The sequence below is a fragment of the Squalius cephalus genome (assembly GCF_949319135.1).
Source record: "Squalius cephalus genome assembly, chromosome: 2".
Classification (NCBI taxonomy): Eukaryota; Metazoa; Chordata; class Actinopteri; order Cypriniformes; family Leuciscidae; genus Squalius; species Squalius cephalus.
In genome coordinates this window covers 49,442,317-49,462,940 of record NC_137123.1, presented here as the reverse complement: position 1 = coordinate 49,462,940, position 20,624 = coordinate 49,442,317, and the positions used below count along the sequence as shown (strand labels likewise).

General features: G+C 37.7%; 1 protein-coding gene across 4 annotated transcripts in view; it reads right to left on the bottom strand.

Moving 5' to 3' along the window:
- The window catches only part of tll1 (tolloid-like 1), a 50,922-nt gene that overhangs the window by 17,549 nt on the left and 12,749 nt on the right, over positions 1–20,624 (bottom strand). For all 4 annotated transcript variants that reach the window (XM_079846889.1, XM_079846891.1, XM_079846890.1 and 1 more), the window contains exons 3-12: positions 15,754–15,864; positions 13,312–13,392; positions 11,154–11,324; positions 10,964–11,081; positions 6,023–6,201; positions 4,595–4,700; positions 4,379–4,503; positions 1,340–1,455; positions 1,038–1,140; positions 794–910 (exon numbers count right to left, since the gene is read on the bottom strand). In XM_079846889.1, coding sequence (XP_079703015.1) covers positions 794–910; positions 1,038–1,140; positions 1,340–1,455; positions 4,379–4,503; positions 4,595–4,700; positions 6,023–6,201; positions 10,964–11,081; positions 11,154–11,324; positions 13,312–13,392; positions 15,754–15,864 — 1,227 coding nt within the window. The remainder of the gene's footprint in view (positions 1–793; positions 911–1,037; positions 1,141–1,339; positions 1,456–4,378; positions 4,504–4,594; positions 4,701–6,022; positions 6,202–10,963; positions 11,082–11,153; positions 11,325–13,311; positions 13,393–15,753; positions 15,865–20,624) is intronic.

The following is a 20,624-nucleotide window of genomic DNA, read 5'->3' as shown; positions in this document are numbered from 1 at the left end:
TCTAAACAATATTATTTATTAGAATAATATTTTAATATGATTTATTTAAACAATTTGCAATTCTATTTCTTAAAATAATATTTGTTAATGTTATACCATTTTTTCAATGTTATTGTTTTGTAATAGTAGTTTTAAAAAGATACAAAGTTGAAGCTGATGTCATTTGAATTATTCAAATATTTTTATATTTATATATTTAATATGCAGTCAGCTACAAGCAATCTATTTGTAGGTTGATTTGACCAATGGAAGATGGCTGTCATTCGTTTTGCAATCCTGTTTTTGTGTCTCTAATGCCGCACACTTCACCATTAAGACATTAAACTGCAATGAACAAGAAACTGCTTCATAATAGTTCACATACACTAGGGGTTTCGCAATATACTGGTGTTGATGATAACCTTGATAAATAAAAAAATATATATACTGATATAATAGTAATACTACACATATGATAATATCACAAGAAATCCAGCACCATTTGGTTGACAGTCCATCCTAGTATTGCACCCATAACATCGCACCCATGCATTATGGATTCCATAAAAATACCAGGTGTTAGACAATTAAGTCTGCAACCAATCAACAGAAAGTTCTTTTGAACAATTTTGTATAAATGTCTCTCTAGCTGTCTACACTTGTATTTTGAGTGTGATTCATTAGTCAAAAAAAGAAAACACAAAAGCATTTTTTTCTATGGATATCGCTATAAAAAAATTTATCACAAATTATTTTGGACAAAATAACCCTGTAGTGAAAATCTGATATTATGACAGCCCTAACACACACACACCTTCATAGACTGCTGCGAATCCCTTTCCAACCCAGTTGCTGCTACTGCGGAACTCAATCCACATCCGACTGTCTGTGGAGACCAAAACTTCTGGGATTTTATCACCACAGAAACGACCTGCACAGATACACACACACACAATAAAATATAAATAATAGTTCCCTCATAAGCATGCATTGGTGATTCATATGATTGCTTAATAAATTCCAGATTATTCCTGTCGAGTCCACTAGTATGTATGTACCCAGCAATGGCGCTTTCCTCCAGTATCCATCACGAACCTCTATGTAGTCGTACCAGCACAGGCTGCTCTTGTAGAGGTCCATAGTGGTGAAGTTTAACACTATCTGAAATGGGCAGCACACATGCAGCTGTCAGATACATCAAACTTCACACACTGGATCAAAGTTCTTTATCTACAACCTCATAGTGAAGACAATTACAGGGAAAAAAAGGATTGAAAATAGCAAATACAGATGACTGTGGAACAGTTCAGTGTAATGAACCTTTGTAAAGTCACACACTTAACACACAGAAGTGTCTTACCTTCTCCCCAGGTGTGACGGAGATCCTCCATACACAGTGTGTATATGACGGGTACCCATTAGGATATCCTGGAGATGATAAATTCCCCACCGAGTCCTGTAGTGTTTCACCACATGCTGGAAAGAAACCAACACAATAATGTGATTAATGAGTGTACATACAGAAAAACTGTTTTGCATAACATTTCAGTATTTGAACATTTCCACTTGAATGCATAACTTCAATTAGACGTTAATGCAGTAGTCGCTCTGAAAGATTCAGTCAATGATTCATTAGATGGATTCAAACTGATCATCGAGTCTTTTTGACCAACTAATTAAAAGAACCGACTTGAATAATTCACTCATTAATCAGACGAGCACCACCGCTAAATAGCAGTGCAGGAAACAGATACACACACACACAATGAAGAAACAAAGACCTATTGACGGTTCTAATGAGATCTCAGGAGCCAAACAGTGCAGGATAAGGATGCAGATTCCCTGTTCAAGAGAAGCCAAATCTTCTGCTAATATTTGCCAAATGTTCCTCCCAATTAGCGATGTAGCGGTTGGCCAAACATTAGTCTGAGAGGCCTCTGTTTTTCATCACAGCTCATTGGACAGTGACTGCATATGTAGGTGCTTTTGGGTGTCAATTTCCAGGAAGAATAAAGATGTAGTCACAAGTCACAAAACAATCCAGTGCACAGTCACACATTAGATAAGCTGTTATCTGTGGCTAGGGTGGAGACAGTCACCCCTATTTCAGACTAAACTTTGACTGATAACCTGTAACAGCAGAGATATGAACGTTGGACTTACAACAATAGTTTTCAAAACTTTAAAAACTTTAATCACAATTAAGCATACACCATTTATCTCGTTTAACATGTTCATTTTGTCATCATTTGCTACATCTAGCAAAGTAAACCAACAGATTTAAGGGTGATTCTCAAAAAACAATTATTTTCTTCAAGCTTTTTCGAGGTAAATTCATATAATTCATAAATTAAAGCGCCCATGAAAAAAAAAAAAACATTACAGAAAAAACTTTTCAGAATTCACAGTGTATAGTATGTGTTCAGTGCAACAGCAAAGAGCTTGTTTACATTTTGGACAAGTCAATTTGCGATACTGAACAGGACCACATGGAGATGCCAAGGAAAAAAAAAACTAAACCAACTGCCTTGACCTGACTGCATATACCTACTACAGTACACGGACAGAATTACTAAACACAGCAACATTCAAATGACAAATCAAAACATTATACTGAATGTGTGTGGAAACAACGTGAATGTACTGAAATGTGTCTGTGCATAAATACAATGTGCGATCAGTGCGTTGAGAGCGCACATACCTGTACATGGTTGGTTTGTGCATCAATATAACGGACTCATGCGTGCTTAAGCCCTTGGTTAAGTATACTTCTTTTTTATGTGTACGCTAGCGTATGCGTACAGTAAAACACATAACCTTTTAAAGTATTCTCCATTGGATAACGTGCACCAACGCAGGCGGTCCACACTTCTAAAAAGTTTCATCTTTGTCCAGTGTCTGCGCTATTTTTCTCCATAAGTTTTGACCGATAAAATGTCTTTTTATTCTTTTAAACTAAAGTTGCGGCTATCTCATAATCCCTTCACACAAGTGCTTGTCAATGTGTGTGTCTGTTGCAGTTGCAGTCTCTGGTATTTTGTTGTTGTTTTTGTTGTTTCTTTACATTAGCTCTGTTTTGGACTGATTGTTTGAATGAGTTGGTTTACTGGATCATTTGACTGAAAACTTTTTATGAGTGTAGCGGCTTAAAATGATTGGATCGCAAACAGAGAAGTAAAATCGGGTTAAAGGGTTAGAGTAGGAATTTTCGCATACCAGGGTTACAGGTGCTTGCCGCCATTGTAGATGCTCAGTGTGATAATCTCCCAACTTCTAAGATCATCTAACTGCATGATGTAAATTACGTTAATGATAAAATTTCATGTGCTTCAGTAATTTATTTGCATTTATTTGCATTCAATTATTTGAATGCATTAAGGATTTTAAATGAATGTGACAGTCCTAATTTTTTTCTTTCTTCCTTCCATAAAACACAAAAGCAGATGTTAGGCAGAATATCCAAGCTGCTCTTTTCCATACAAAGAAAGCCAATGGTGATTTATACAGTCAAGAACCAAAAAGGACAAAAAAGCATCACAAAAATATAATTAGAGACTTGCATGAATTATTTGGGGACTTTTATTATGCTTTTTGTCCTTTTTGGAAAAATGTTCCCTTCACATACCTTGAACAGAAAAGAACAGTTCAGACATTCTACTTAACTTCTCATTTTGTGTTTAAAAGAAAACTGCTCATTCAGGCAAATTGTAAAATGAAAGTGGGCTTTCAGTTCACAAATTTTGTCACAGACAGTTAACATGGTGGAAGGGAGAGAGCTTTGTCTTTGTATGTAAGTAGGCCATGCATCACGCATTTACACACACCCTCACTAGTGCATGAACTCAAAACAATACAGCAGTAAAGTAACACACTCATATGCCACTCACATAGATACACACACACACAGGCAGTTGAGCGAGAGAATCTTATGCTCTTTGTCCCTAAATGTCATGGTGGCCCTCTTCTCTTTTCTGAGCAAAAAGCTCACCCATCCATTCAACAAACCACCTGTCCCATGTAGAGTTGCAATTTTATGTCTCCAGTTCACCAATGCTGCATGTCTTTAGATTGTGGGGGACATCGGAGCACCCGGGGAAACCCATGCCAACATGGGGAGAACATGCAAACTCCACATAGAAAGGCCACCTAGTTCAGCTGGAACTTAAACAAGGGACCTTCTTGCTGTGAGGCATTTGTGCTACCCAATGAGACACATATGCGCATCATAAAACTGACAAAACAAATGATCACATGCAAGCTAACACACACACACATATAGCTGGAGACACTTCTCTGCTCATAAAGTGAGGTCATCTTTCTGCAGTTAACACCCTTGATCTTCCTTCATTTAAATTTTCACTTTCTCTCTCACATACACACTTACACACTGTAGGCCTACCTGGGCATCTGTACAACTTCTTAGCTTGCGAAATATCTCCTTTGCTGAGTCTAGTTCTTTGACCGATAGCAGGCCTGACGCCGTTCTCATCACGAGAGGGAAGAATTGTGTCCAAAAACATTCCTCTACGGAAGAGAAAGACAAAAGATGAATGCTTGAAAAGCTGTATATTAAATTATTGAGTGTGAAATTTCTTGTGTGTGACAGAAGTCTCACCTGGAGAAAGTGTTTCTGGCATAATGCATGATGCTGTCAAAATCATATGGCTCACCAAGAGAGTTGACATCCCCAGGTTCCATCTTAATAAAGTTATACTCCTGACCTGAGTGCACACAGATAAGACTCATTAAAGGATTAGTTCACTTTCAAATAAAAATTTCCTGATAATGTACTCACCCCCATGTCATCCAAGATGTCCATGTTTTTCTTTCTTCAGTCGAAAAGATATTTAGGTTTTTGAGGAAAACACTCCAGGATTTTTCTCCAAATAATGGACTTCAATGGCAACCAACGGTTTGAAGGTTCAAATGTCACTCTTAATGCAGCTTCAAAGGATCGACACGATCCCAGCCAAGGAATAAGGGTCTTATCTAGCGAAACAATTGGTAATTTTCTAAAAAAATAAAATAAAATTATATACTTTTTAACCACAAATGCCCATCGTGTACCATCTCTGAGATGCGCTACGCATTGCGTCATCACGTTGGAAAGGTCACCCGTCACGCCATCTGTCTAAGTTATTTGTCTGTGTACTCAGGTTCAAAAAGGTAGGGAAGGGCGAAAAACTCCCTCTCACTTTCTCAGAAAAATCCTGGAATGTTTTCTTCAAAAACCTTAATTTCTTTTCGACTGAAGAAAGAAAGACATGGGCATCTTGGATGACATGGGGGTGAGTAAATTATCAGGACATTTTTTTTTAAAGTGAACTAATCCTTTAAAACAGATTTTTAGGCTCACGGGCTCAAACAGTGTGTTTAGGCTCGATATACTAACAGTTGAACTCTTGAATTGTTCTGTTCATACTACAACAGCTCAAATAGTGTCTGTATGAACAAATAATTGAAGCCAAGCCCCATTTCCATTCTTGTGATAGCCGTGAAAAATGCCTGTGACCACCGAGAGTGACTAAAATAAATACAAAAGATGGTATTTAAATTCTTAACATACAGTAACTGACACAATGTTATTTAAATGCAAGTCCAACATGCAAATTCATTCATCAAATCTTTATTTAAATGGATAGTTTGTGCTTGCTTGACGTGTGAGAACCACATATGTTTGTTCTCACGCGTCAAGCAACCACAGTTGAGCTTCCGTGTTTACTATATTTGATGAGCTTTATGTATTTGCATTGATCAATGTTTACGTGTGAATAAAAGCCTTCATTAAATTTGCTTAGTTAAATCATATAAAGCGATCTTGTCTCTTCAGAAGACATGGATTAATAAATTACTTTTACAATGTCTTTATGAATGTTTTGAAGCATGCAGATTTTGGTAATGGATGGACACAAAATTATGAGAGGCGAGCATATTAAAAACATCTTTGATTTTCTAATTTCAGTCATATGCAGCCATATTGATCTAGCAGTTACCTAGTAGGATGCAAAGATCATGGGTCATTGAGTCATGGGTCACGCAGTACCTGGCTGGATGTTGTCACGGATGATGGTCACATGATCATCACGGTCGGGTCGTGTGTGCTCGTGCCAAAAGCCAATTACGTGTCCAAGTTCGTGAACGACAATGCCAAACTTGTCACAGTTCTTCCCAATGGATATTGCCTGGGGTCCATTGCCACGGCGACCGACGTAAGAGCAACACCTTGAGAACCAAAATATAAAAAGTTAAAAGTCTGAAGATCTCTATTAAATGTCAGCATCTTATTGGCTCACCCCACTCTTGAATAACTCAGATTCTGGTTATGTCACAGGAGTGTCATACAGTATAGTGCTACAATGATTGTAATGAGGGGGTGATGGGAGGTGAGCTGGGATAATGCTTAGTTGTTTGGGGTTACGTAGTTTACTGTGGGGTGAGCAAGGGATAGTGTGAAATGATGAGAGCTGATTAACAGAGATTAGGGTGAGTTGAGGTTAGCTTTCAGATTCTTGCTGTGTTGTTTCCTTAACGACAAATAAGCACTCATTGTTCACCTCTGACTGAGTGCTACTGCCATGAATCGCAGGAGAGACAAAGAGGAACTAAAGAGAGATAGATAGGTCCCAAAGTAAGTCCCATAAGACAGTCTAAAGCAGTGGTTTTGCTCCAGAAGCCAGATTTTAAGTTGGACATCAAGTAAGGAATTTTGACCACTACAGTACCAAAACTGTCACCATGATGTTTATTTTTTGATGCAATATTTTGAGAAAAAAAATTGCGATATATATGATTGTGTCTGCACAGCGCTATTCAACTTGCACTGTATTATGTGTGCAGCATTAAGCAGGCGAGAATATTTGGCACATTAAGGTGAATTGTTTCACTTGCTGGTGTTTGTACAAGCCTGCAAATCCGATTATTATTAACAGCAATATTTCCAGCGGCCTCACAACCCTGCTGACTGCGTGTGTGTGTGTGTTGTGGTCAGCTATGTTTGTATATGCTGACCAGCTCTGTATGCTGTTCTTTTTGATTCTTTTTTTTTTTCAGTTGTTTTTTTCTGAATAACAATAGTATGTTGGCAAGACTCAAGAGAGATGTATTTATGCTGTATGAAAGTGAAGACTGAGGGTGCTACAATGTTGTAATTTGATGTATCCTTCAAGTGGAGTCAGAAATATTGTAATTGCGAGTTCCAGGCACATGAATGGCCAAGCAAATTCATATTTAAAACTAGGAAACACAGAATTCTAGATGATACACGTGTTGCAACATTGGAAGAGGTGTGTCGATTTGAAAACAATGGGTGGGATCTAATACTTTCAAAGCTAGCTTGCTATTTCTAGCCTCTCCGAAATTGCCTACCCCACTATTAAGATGCGTTATTTGTGATACGTATATAAAGTGATCAGCACTATAGCGGGAGGGAAGGGTCTCGAAGAAATCCTAAAACAATCTAAATACCAGGTGGAAATAGGGTAAAAAAAAACCTGTGAATGAATCCAGATTGAATCTCAATAGTCTACCATTAAGAATGTCTCAGACACAAACAAAGCAGTAATCTCGATTCCAGTCGCTCACTATTTATAACTTGGATTAGAACACCTTAATCCCTCATTTCATAGCCAATGAAAGTGTGGAGTAGACACACACACTATGTTCAAACTAATAAAAGGAAACAGACTCAAAATAAAACACACAGAATGGAATATTGAACCAAAACAACAATAAAAATGTGTCTGTAATGTTCTGTAATGCTGCTTTGGAACCATTTGTATTATATAAAAGATAGTGCTATACAAACAAATTCAATTGACCTGCACTAAATTAAAAATTTTAACTAGTGACTTGCTTATAATCTACACACAGGTATGCAACCTACAAATATCCAACCTTGTAAAATCTTGTCTTTATATTTAATCCATATTTGTGCAAAGGAGTCAGTCAGTAAGCATGTCAACACCTTCTCAACATAAATACATGGGCACAAGCTACATGCTAAATGCTTAAAAAGCACATACAGACACGTAGAAGGTTAACGCTCAGTGCTTGTGTTGGTCTGTCAGCAGGTTTATAGTTGAATGACGTCTGCTGATTATAAGAGATATGACTGCACTGAGATGGATAATATTATGTAATGCTCTCTCTACCTCTCTCCCCTCCGCTAATCTAGTCTTGTCCTTCTGTCAATGGTCATTCTGTCTATTTCTCTGTAATCTGTCTGGATCTGCCTCATTATTTCACCTCACCTTCCATCAACATCATTTCACAGACATTTTGCATCCTCAGTTTCTATTCATAATAACTGATATGACATTCATAGACTGATAACACTTCTATAAGTGGTTAAAAACCTTCTTATCAGGTGTTGTGTCATTAAACAATGTTCTATGTGATCAAATAATCAATTAAAAGCAAAGTTTTCAGATACGAACAATCGCCAACAATATATTTATCTAGACTTATGTGATTTCCGACTTCCCTTCTCTCTCTCTCTTCCTTGTTAACACACTGTTAGGATTCCATTCCTAAGAACAATGGATGGTTTGCTCACCGTGGTAACGGGAGAGGAAGGAAAGCCAGGCCGACTGTAGTCGTCTCAGCCGACTCTCACTCCCTCGTTCTCGCAAACACACACATACCTTTGTTTCAAACACACATTACAGGATACACTCATAACAATGAGAGCTGAGTATCTGAGTTTTCCTTAATGAACACTGAGTTTCATTTAACCTTTTTACTTTCAATACATGTCAACTATAAACAGCCTGCAGAAGTCAAGAATCAAAACTCTAAACTAGATTGCATATACTATCAAAGGACCAGTGCTAGAGATGGTAGCCAAACTTGTAGTGTTTCATACATTGAAGAAAATATGGTTTAGAGCTCTACACTGGTCTCTTCTGGTTTCAAACCAGGAACTTTCAAGTCAGCATGAAATAAATATACACCCTATCTAATGCATGCTATTGATATTATTGTAAACAACTCATCCAAATGCAGATTTTATTTTTTGAACAAAAATTTAATCTTGTAATTTTTTTATTAAAATACATCTAGACCTTCCAGTAAAACCTCAGACTTCTCTCTGGTGACGTATGCAGGATTTCTCCAGTCATTTAGTCCACTTAAACTAGGGCTAGGCAATATGGCCCAAAAAAATTCATATCAGTCAATTATTATTTTTTCAAGTTTAAAGTCAAATTGAAAGTTGTAGAAAAACCAGACAATAAATTGTGGTTTCATCATCAGGACATGACAAACACTTGCCAAGCAGGTCACCATTTCACAAATGAATATTACATGTGTTTGTCTCTTAGAAATGCACATTTGACAGTAGCTTGAGTTGAGTGACACTTAGCTTTAGTTAGGATGCAGCAGTAAATTTATGTTCATTAACAAAAACGGTAACATCTGTACAAATTTGAACATTTTTATAGTGTAATATTTGGTCTTTCATAGTATTTGGATCATGTCAGCCACACCGAAATCTACGCATTGCACCTTACTACCATGGTAAAAAGTAACTATATTATTTCTATGCTATTTGTTATGAAAAAAAGTAGCCTAAAGACACTTAGTATAATACAAAAATGCTATAGCTTAATAATAAAAAAAAAACTGTTATTATGTTCAATAACTCATTTGATACATTTAATGTCTATGTTAATAATATTTAAAAAACTATACGAATATCCCACATTTCTGCCACAATATCACGGTTTCAGTTACTACAGTAAATCATGGTAAATGTTAGCGACTTTTGGATTGAAAAGCCTTCCAACTGTATCTCAATGTTTCTCCTAACTGTAACTGTATCTAACTGTATCTCAATGGTTCTCTTGTTTTTTACATCAATGTTGGTGAGAATGTCAGCGAGAATGAATGTCAGTTTCATCTGGCTTTTAATTAGTTTAAATCATTTGATTTGTGGTTTCTTCTCACTGGATATTGCAGCGTTGTTTAGTGGCTGCATGATTGAGGCGGTCAGCGAGTAAATGCATTCGCTCTAAGCTAACACTGCGGTGTGTTTTGTGCCGAGCTGATAAATGTTCCAAGTGGCGCACAGTGCAAACGAGCAGCTCTATTTCATCCCGCTTTTGCCGCTTTTGCCATTTAATGTTTCTCATACACAACAGAAATGGCAGCGCTTATCAGTCAGGCAAATGGCACCAGTGCGAATGTCGCAACAACACGGATGCGCAGCATTATTTGCCTAGTGCATAAACATTATATCAAACACTTATCGAACTTTTGTTATAATTTTACCTCTCCCCGTTTTTACAGTCGTCTGCAAGCTCATATTCAGATCTTTCTCCATCCAATCAACAACCGATGAATAGAACCAAGTCCCAGCCCTACATTTTTTTTCTTTTTCGATAATCCGTCTTAGACGTGCGACACAACACGGAAGAAAAGATCGGTCACTACTTCCATTACATCACAACTTTAAAGTGAAGGTTTTCAAAACAACAAATTAGTCTAGCTGATGACATTTAAAACTAGTTTACACAAATCTATTCACTTGAAAATAATCAACAAAGCTAGAATCACCCAATGCGGTCATGTGCGTTCAGTTGACAGACATTATGTTAAGACATTCAATAAGTCTCACTGCATAAAATGTATTGATTTAATTTGTACCAAATGTATGAATTGATTGATTATGGCTTGTGATCAATAATTCAAACGTAGCTTCTAGCTTGTTATGTCAAAAAATGCTGAATTAGATTACTTTAGACGAAAATTACTCAGGATGTTTGATTGTGCAAGGGTTATGTAGAAACATTATCAGTTACATTATCATTTGGCTCTAAAGTCAGTGGAAACGCAGGCTGGAGAGAAATCCCACTAGCCGACCACTGACTAAACATTCAGCAATGTTAATGAGTATATTGGTGCCAAAAACACAAGGACACAGTATAAATGTGTGCACTACTATTCTAAAATGTATTCTGATTATAGTGAAAACAGAAACACGAACCCGCAGGGTCTGTAGGTGAAGACGATGTAGCTCTCCTCGTCAGTTTTCTCAATGAAGGTGACACACGTTTGTTTCTCCCAGTGTCTCATTGCTTGTTTTAACATGGCCCTCTGACTTCCTGAGGAACACACACAGAAATCATTTGTAAATCACACACATTCATATGCTGATGTTAAACAAACACATTTACCGGTGAAGTTGCCTCCTATGACGTAAGGGATGACTCCTCCGGGCCAGATCTTCTCAGCTCGGGATGTGGCAGCACGTGGCGCTCGAGACTTCACACCTCTGCCGCCGTTTACACTCCTCCCTCCAGCCTTGGAGCTCGACACATCTTTACTGCTGTTCACTGGCCACGACTCTGCACCATAGAGAGAGTAGATTGAATGATAGAAAACACCTAACAGTAGGTTTGTGTACTTTTGCACCCATTCCTTTTTCCTTTTTCTCGAGAATTTAATTTGAGAACCCACTGCTGTAAAATAGAAGACTTCAGTGTCAATAGATTGACTCGCATAAATAATTCTATGATCATAAATATAGTTTCTCAAAATATCTTTAGAAATTGGCATGTCTAAAAAAGATGACATTGATTAATTGAATTCTACTTCATAAAATTATATATATGTTTTTACATTTATATTTTTACCCTAGACCTGACCATATTTAAACCATATAAAAATTGCCTTTCGTGTAGCACTTCAACACATTATGCTTAGAGTTCCCACCTGTAGTCCTTTCCGATCACGTTCCTTTGCTTTTTTACTGTGTTTTATATGAATAAAGGCCAAAACGACAAAACAATTTTATCTGGCCGTTAGGTGTTTTGAGTATCGAAAAATTGTTTAGGTATAGAAGTCAGGTTATGCGGGTTATGTGGCTTTTCAAATTGAAAATCATACCCTGACATGTCACGATGAAAAAATTAAACCCATACCCAATATGTAATTTTCATAAAGACAAAATTCTTTATGAAAGGTTGAAAGTATTGATGAGAAATCCGATTATTTTCCGTGAACTGCTTCTTTCGGAAAGCTTGTTTCAATGAACCAGTTAAAAAAATCAATTCACCAGTTCGTTTACGTAATAACACAATGACGTCACGTATATGCAATTCTATTATTAATGCACCCAATAATGATGTGAAACGTGGATTTTTTACATGTCTAAAGCATATAAAATGAAGATAACTAGTCTTAATTAACTCTTTACATAAACCATGAGAAGCCATAAAAATACCTTTTAATTTCACCCCCTCATTAAAGTCAATTGATTAGCTCACACATGTTCGTTGTATCAGCAGCTCACCAGTTTATCCTGGACATGTCCAAGTTCAAACTGTTTCCTCAGTTCCATGTACTGGTGACTCGAGAACAGTTGTAACCAAAAACCAACTCTTGACTCGAGAGAGAACTGCTATCAGTGTACTGCTTTTGACTCGAGAACTACTGCCATCAGATCACTGCTATATTTCCAGTACATTTTATTTGTTATACTTTATGCTTTTCAGCAAAAGACATTAGAAACATAAATTTTGCCCCCTTTATGAAACACTTGGCAGACAGTCCTCAGATCAGTGTACAGTTGGACTAACTGGAGTGCTGAATGAGTTGGGAAAAAAACGGCATCATAGGATCATATACTCTTGAATATCTGGCTCATTTCGACTGTCAGGCAAGTCCGAAAGTGTTTCAGATTACAAACATAGGTTCAATAATTCTCAAACTGCATCAAAACGCATGGACTATGCAAATACTAAACAATAAAAATCTGTATTAATTAAATGACACAGCATCTCTGAAATACTGTGGAATGAATGAATTCAGTGTTTCTTACGGGGGAATAATTTCATGAGAATTAAAATTGGCAATACAAAGGCTGTGTGTTCAAATTTAAACAAATATGCTGTTAGGTAATGGAGTAACAACTAATATTTTCATCCATACTGTGACGTACGTCCAAATGCAACAGATTAACAGAAAAGACAAAAATGTAGGCTGGGGACTAAGTTCCAATTATCTGTAGTTGTTTGGATGGAGGCAGATCTGAATGCGAGCTTGAGGACGAATTTAAGAAAGGGACGGGATTAAAGCGGACAAAATGATTGGAGAAGTCTGGCATACGTCACAAGAAAGAAGCCTGTCATTTCACCGGAAGATTGAGTTATCAATAATATAAGAGTTCAATAATCAATTGTTCACAATAAAATCACTAAGATGCATTTATAAAATATTGTAAATACATTTTAATGCTAATTTCTAAAGGTCTTGTTGATGGCGCTGTGGGGTAAATAAGACAAAAACATTTCCAGTGTTTCATTTTTGTCTATGTTTAAAGGGTGAACTTACCAAAACCTAACCGTCGTATTCTGTCAAGCAACAGATATAACGAACCTCTCTTCTTACTGGGATTATGCTCTCCTAGACCACCTGAGAGAAAGAAACATACAAGGGAGTTATTTGAAGAATGCTGAAAGAGGGATTTCATAATGTTATGAGAACACTGTGTGGGTGTTGTTGTTAAGCACTGAGTAAACGCTACTGCTTATGCTGCCTTCACATGCTCGGAATTATCAAAAATATGATAATTAACCCTCTCAAGTCATTTTTACTACTGGGGATCTCTGGGATAATTTTGATGTTCAAGTTGCTGAGTTGGGCGGCTGCTGTGACTGGTTTTCTTTGTTAGTTTTTTTTCCACAACAGCTACATCGCCTTATCTTGTCGTTGAAGTAGTGCATATTTACATTATATGAAAAATGTGTGATAAGTGTATTGTATGTTTAATAAGTGTTTTGTATGTTTTATACACAGCGAAAATAGTCTGTAATTGACCAAAATTCCTGAATTGTCAGCAATCTGACTATCTAGATAGTGCGGTGAATGTTTATATTGTTGTCAATGAATGGGATGCTGATTATCATTTTGGATTTAATAAGATTTTCCAAATAAATAGGCAAAAATAAATCTGGTGTCCCCCATGATTCCTGTTCTTTCCAACAACAAAGTACCTGAATGCGACAAGCTCGTAATCACAAGTGGGAAGTAGGAAATGTCCAATAGTCCAAAAGTTTCAAATTGCATTATAATGTACCATTATAATGTTACATGAACGCAGTCAGTTAGCCGAGAAACTTCCATCACTGTCTGTCTGCCATTATCACACCTATTTTATCCATTTATCCTCAACTCTCCTCAGCCTCCATTCGCCACCCTCTTCTCCTTCATTCAACATCTCACCTATTCTGTTCTTTCACTCCCAGGGTTCTCACTGAACATCTCCATTCACACATTTCTGTTCCTCTGCTATCTTCCTTTTGCATTTATTCCCTATCTCTCGCTCTCTCTCTCTCTCTCTCTCTCTCTCTGGAACTTCTCTGATGCGGACAGGAAAGTGAGGAACAAACAAAACTCTAAATCCAAGACACAGGAAAAGTCTGAGCTTTGGGATTAATGTGCGCACAATCTCACACACATTGTACTGGCAGGTATACAAGTGTGTGCTGCTGTCTACATGACAGCATCCTGATAAATCTGGAAATATCCAAGGAGGACCTGTCCTGACTGGTTTGAACATGCATCAGTTCTCCTGCTAATCATGGTCCTGATGCAATTTGCCCTTTTGCCCCGGTGGCACATCCTGTAACAACCCCACTCAGAACGGAAACGCGAAGCTGAATCCTTATCGTCTTTTTGGTCTCACTTCCGTCTTTGTGCTGCCAAAGACTCAGACAATGATAAAGGTAATGTTGCTGACAATGCCGCTACCAGCAAGGTAAAGTGCTCTTAGTCTGTGGGTTGTCATTACTCATACCAATGATTGTATCATGTTTTAGACTCACTGACAGTTTACCTTAACATGCCATTGGGAAAGACGTGCACACACACACACACACACGACTGGTCAGTTTAGATAACAGCAAGGAAGGATTTTGTTAACAATTATTCTAACTTACAAAGAAACACACACACACTTCTGCACTTTTCTCATTACATAAGGAGTAAAAGACAAAGACCTTGCTATGCAAACACACACACAGTTGTTTGCTGATGGTGCAGTGGAGTTGAGACAGGAGCATTTATCAAGTCTAATCACTTGAAGCTATAAACTCCCCAATAACTCCTCAATATCCCCACACATTCTTCAACTTCAATATGACTTTAATGACTTTAAATCACCCACAGCCCACAACACAATCATGGACATCTATTCCATCCTTATGACAGCTCAGCATCTCAGACTGATCAAGACATTATCCTAAATCCACAATCCACAGAGGCTACTGACTGAGTGTGCCTGTTTCTATGTGCTACCCTGCAGTTGAAACTGCACAGAGGCCAGCGCTAGATCAGAGAATTTAACGCCTGGAGGAAGGTCTGACATCAGGATGAAAAAAGCTCACGAGAGGCTTCAAGGACTGAGTCAGACAGAAGCGCAAACCTTGAACTTGACTGTAGAACGAGTCATTGTTATTGTTCTGCACCAGAAACAATCCACAACCCTTAGCAGCTCCTGACTGCGGCTTTAACCTTGTCTACTGTACATCTGCTACTGAACTCAGCTGAAAAAACATGTGCATCAGAATCTTAGGACGTCTCAGTCAGTTGTGAACGCAGTAAGGGCTCAGAACAATTTACAGACCGAGTCAGATTCAAACTGCTAAATCGCAAGTGTTTCAACAAATCTTAAAAAGAACTGGCTCATAAGAGTAACTTCTTTGCAATTTGGCCAATTTTAAACTTTTGTTGACAGGTAGAGTATGGAGCCCTGTGATATCTGATGTGTCTTACCAGATGTGTGTCCCTGTCTCCCATGTGACTGCTGCGAAAGCTCTATCGTCCCATCGATCTGAAACATTTTCAAGTCCTCTTCATCCAAGGCAATATCTCCCCAAAATACAGCTGGAAAAAAGAAACAGAGGAGGATATTATTAGAGGACACAAACACACACTCTGGCAGCATCATAGATTGATGGTCTAAGTGCTGGCAGACACGATTACAACTCAGATCAGTGTGGCCTGAGCTATTGACTGATGCTAATTTAAGGTTTGCTGCATATGCAATTGATCGACAAGTTAACATGAGAGGAAACATCTTGGGTTGTCAATTTTCCCTTCACTCTCGCACCCTCAAATGCTGATTAAAAATTAACAGGGGAGTGTCAGGGAACACATACATACTTCCTGTTGGGATCTTACCAACTCTGTTCATATAATGTCTGCATCACGCTTGTCCCAACATTCCTAATGTTCAACTACAGTCATGACTCATGACATCATACATCCTTAAATTAGCCTGTCGCCAAGGAAGTCATAGAGATGGCCATGAAAAAGGAGATAATACACCATTTGTGTGTGCGAGTAGTTTTGGCAGGCCATTCGCTCCTCAACCTTGATATAAAACAATAAACAATGAGGACCATGCTTTAAGCTATCTTGATTGTTCCATATTGGAATATACTTTTCCTTTGTGCATGCATGTGTGTGAGCATATGCGTATGTACACGTAACGGTGAACTGCACTATTGTTTGTGAGTGTATGTGCACGTGTGTATACAAGCATCCATCCCTCCCCCATCAATTCCCTGGACATTGTTCAGCCTGAATCGGTGATTGTGTTCCGTATCACATTCATATAAAGCTTGGAGTCTCCTGTGGATCACACCCTTCATAGAGAACTAATATTAGCACTGATCTAACCCCACTCCACTTATCTGTGGGACTCTCTGCTACAGTCTAAAACACTTTCACAGCACCTTAAAATAAATTCAAATATAAAAAAAGAGAACATCTTACAGAGAAAATGTGCAGGAAATTATATAGTTGTTATAATTATACAGAAAATTCCAAGAAAAGCGTTATTTTTTTATATTTAAAGATGCAATTGCAAAGTTGACTTTTTACAGTAAATCACTGTGTGGTCTTGAATTGTTTTTTCCACATCACACACAGGTATTTGTCCATCAGCACAATTATACAAATCTAGCCCCTAGACAGCTAAGCATATTTCAGTTTCTGCTGAATAAATTTATATTTAAAAGCTAGCATGAGGTCTCTCTGCAATTTTCATAACAGCCTTGACAGTGAGACAAGACAGCGTGAAATATGTCTACATGTTAAGGCAAAGTGCCTTCGACTTGACCGCAGAGGAAAAGGCTTTGTGTTGAATTTGTACATTGATTTGGCAAGTCTGGGAGTGAAGCCCAGTAATGCCTCAGCAATCATGTATTCGTTTAACATCAATGAGTCTTTGACAGCACATCTTAACTTAGCACCAGTCAATAACTTCAGCCGTGATGATCGATAGACACAGAGCAGAGGCTGTCTACTTAACAATCAAACTCTAAGGGGGGAATCAAATGGTTTGTGACTAACATGTAATCATCACAGTCACATGGGATTGTTAATTGTATAGTGTCTCTTTCATTGAAAGTTAAATGTTAAAAGCCGAATCAAACTCATAGATTAACAGCTTTGCATCTGCTCAAATGGGAACAAAGTGTCATCCGGGGTGGGTGGGGGGAGGGGGATAAGTTTTGGCGAATATGAAATGCTAATCTCAGTTCCAAGGATATTGTAGCGCGGTGGGAGGTGTGTTTTAATCTGGGTGCAGTGATATCCGCAGATAAAATTGTGAATTAAAAATGGGAGATTATCCTGGAGGTCACACTACAGTTCCAAATGAGATACACCAGGTTATCCTGGAAACATCCAAGTTATTCTCACTGTTTCCTATGAATGATTTAAGAGTTGAAGGAGAGTAGCCTATATCTGTAACTAACTGTGCATCCACTTTGAGTGAACTTGTCTCAGCAAGAAGACTTGTAAGACTTGCATTGCAAAAGTGATACATTCAGTTAACCACTTAGTTTCTCAGATAAAAGCTTTGTTATAAGCGGTGCTCTTAGTTCACGCAATGCAGCATAATTATCCAACATTGTGGATAAAGCAAGAATATAAATATACTTACATTTAATAAATAAAACATTGGTAAAAACATGGATAAAAAACATTCAATATAATTAAAATGGTCTTATTTTATATAATATTTATGTGCTACACTAAAACTAGTGTAGGATTCACTTTGAAACAGTTTTCACTCAGAAATTGCTAGTAAACTACACAAATAATTACAAGGAAACAAGAAGTAACACAATTAATTAAATGTAGAAACATAGAAAGACTAAAATAATTTGAGTTTGTAATTATTTATATATTTATTTATATAAAATAAAATAAGTTTGTAATTATTTTCTTGTAAAATATACAATAATCTTTATTAAGAATTTCCTAAAATTATTTCACAGTATTCGTTATGTATAATATCTTATAACTTCAAGCTTTGTTAGGATCAATTGTAAGTTTTTTTAAATGCAAAAAACATGCTGTGTGTGAATGGCTCCTTAGAAGGCAACTGTCTATGATATCAAGACAGCTCATTAGGCTTTAGAACAGAGCTGACGACTGTATACTTGAATGAATAATGGCCACTGATCACCATCTCTTGTAGTCACTTCAGTTTTGACAGACTGTTTTTATGTACACAGTGACAGCAGATGTTGTGGAGAATCCTGGAGGGAGGCTCTGATGAACACACACTATGGGCTCAGAAAGTCTGACCATATGTTGATGCTTCATTACTGATGTAAGTTTAATACCAAGAATCCCTTCCTCATTAAACCCACAGAAATACAGCTGAGACTGATGAATGAGTATCATGGGAGCTGAAGGATGAGTGGGGTGTTTCTGTTTGTCAGTAACACGCGTAATCTGCGCCACATGTCAGAGAGACATATGACGCAAAGCATTTTGGGTGACAGCCCAAAAAGCATTCCTGCAAGCTTGATCACAGGAAGGATCAGGGACAGACAGACACACTCAAACAAAAACACAATTCCAATAACTGCTTGATGTCACCTTGCATCCTCACAATGTTAAAAACAGACGTCTTGCTTTTGTCAGAACAATGACATATACATGAAACCTGACTAACTGAAAAAGCAAAATTTTAAAAGATTTTCACTGGTCCTGAGACTAAACTCAACCAGCTGAGTTATAATCATCAAGGGCCCGTTTACACCTGGTCTCTGTGAATCTGTGATGAGATCACAAGTGGTCAGCTGAGGCACACTGCAGTTAACACCTGGCAGTGACATGCATCTCAAATGTGTCTCTTGTGATTGGAGGGAAGGGTCACAGATTTTGAGACTACATTAATCACTCACTACGTCAATGTGTTACTGCATGTTTATAAGGTGCAAAAAAGAAATAAAAGCACAAAACGTCCACACATTTGTGTCCAAATATATATTTATGCAAAAACAGTGTGTGATGCAATGGTGGCCAAAGATGCCTGCATGTGTATGGCAGTGGTGCTTTAAAGAGTATTCATTTAAAGATCTTAAAGTCTTATCCATGTTGTAGGGTTGTCACGGTACCAAAATGTCAGTAGTCAGTACCAATACCGGTAAAATTTCACGGTTCTCTGTGCCAATTTCGGTACCAGAGCAAAAACTGTTGAATTAAGTAATACTTCGTAATAATTTCGTCCCATTTTTTGTCTCGTCCGTTAACTATCACCGTCAAACATTGCAGTTTCCAATTCAATCATGCATTATAATACTGTTGTCAATTCAGAAACTTTGCAGTGTACTTAACAGCATGAAAAACTAAACTTGTATTCAGATTGTGATTGGGTAATAAACAGTAAGCAGGAGAAGAGCCCTCCTTTTATAATCACTGAAGCTGTCAATCTCTAAAGCGATTTTACAAAGATGTATCCTTCACTGTCTTTGATATCCCACAATCCTGTGCTTTCTAATCTGTGCCAGTTGAGCTAAAAAATAGAGATGTTGACTAAAAATGTGTGGTTGGTGGTCAGTTTGTGTATAAATTAGGGCTGAACGATATGGACAAAATTTCATATCTCGATTTTCATGCCAGATATCTCGATATCGATACAATACGACTACGTAAGTACTAAAAAAACAATACATTTAGAGTTTGTAAAATACACACTGATGTCTATGGAAGAGGTAATAATAATCCTTTCCATTATAATTCGACACGTTTTATTCATATCAGATACACATTGTGTAAGTAACTTCAATGTTTACTCTATTCCCCAGTTCACCAGCCACTTACTTTTCAGTATTTCGGGAGAAGTGGATGAATTCACGTGTTGTAAACATAGAGGTTGTAAATCCAACAGATCCGATTCTCTGAACTGCGTCTGCGGCACAAACTAACACGGCGGCGCCCATCGCGCATACAGCTCAACTAACGCGATCGTTATAAAGGTGTTTAAACAACAATATACTTCCACTTGCATATATTTGACAATCGGAATATCAGATATTTCATGCCATAGCTAACACATTTGTGAATATTCTGAATAAAAAAGGAAAAATGACATAAAAGCAGATCATCATTCATTCAGCGCTGTTGCTGCTGCGGTGTGTCACGTGACAAGCAATGACGCGTCACCATGGAAACGCCGCCCCCCCTCTCACAATATAGTTCCCACGTCCCTGGTAGTGTGCGCGCGCTGACTTTAGCGGTGCATTCAAGGGCACTCGTAAAACTGATGTTTGTTGTGACTGCCAGAGTTGTATGCAGGGCGAGCGCGGAGAGGGGAAATATATATCGTCTATATCGTTGCT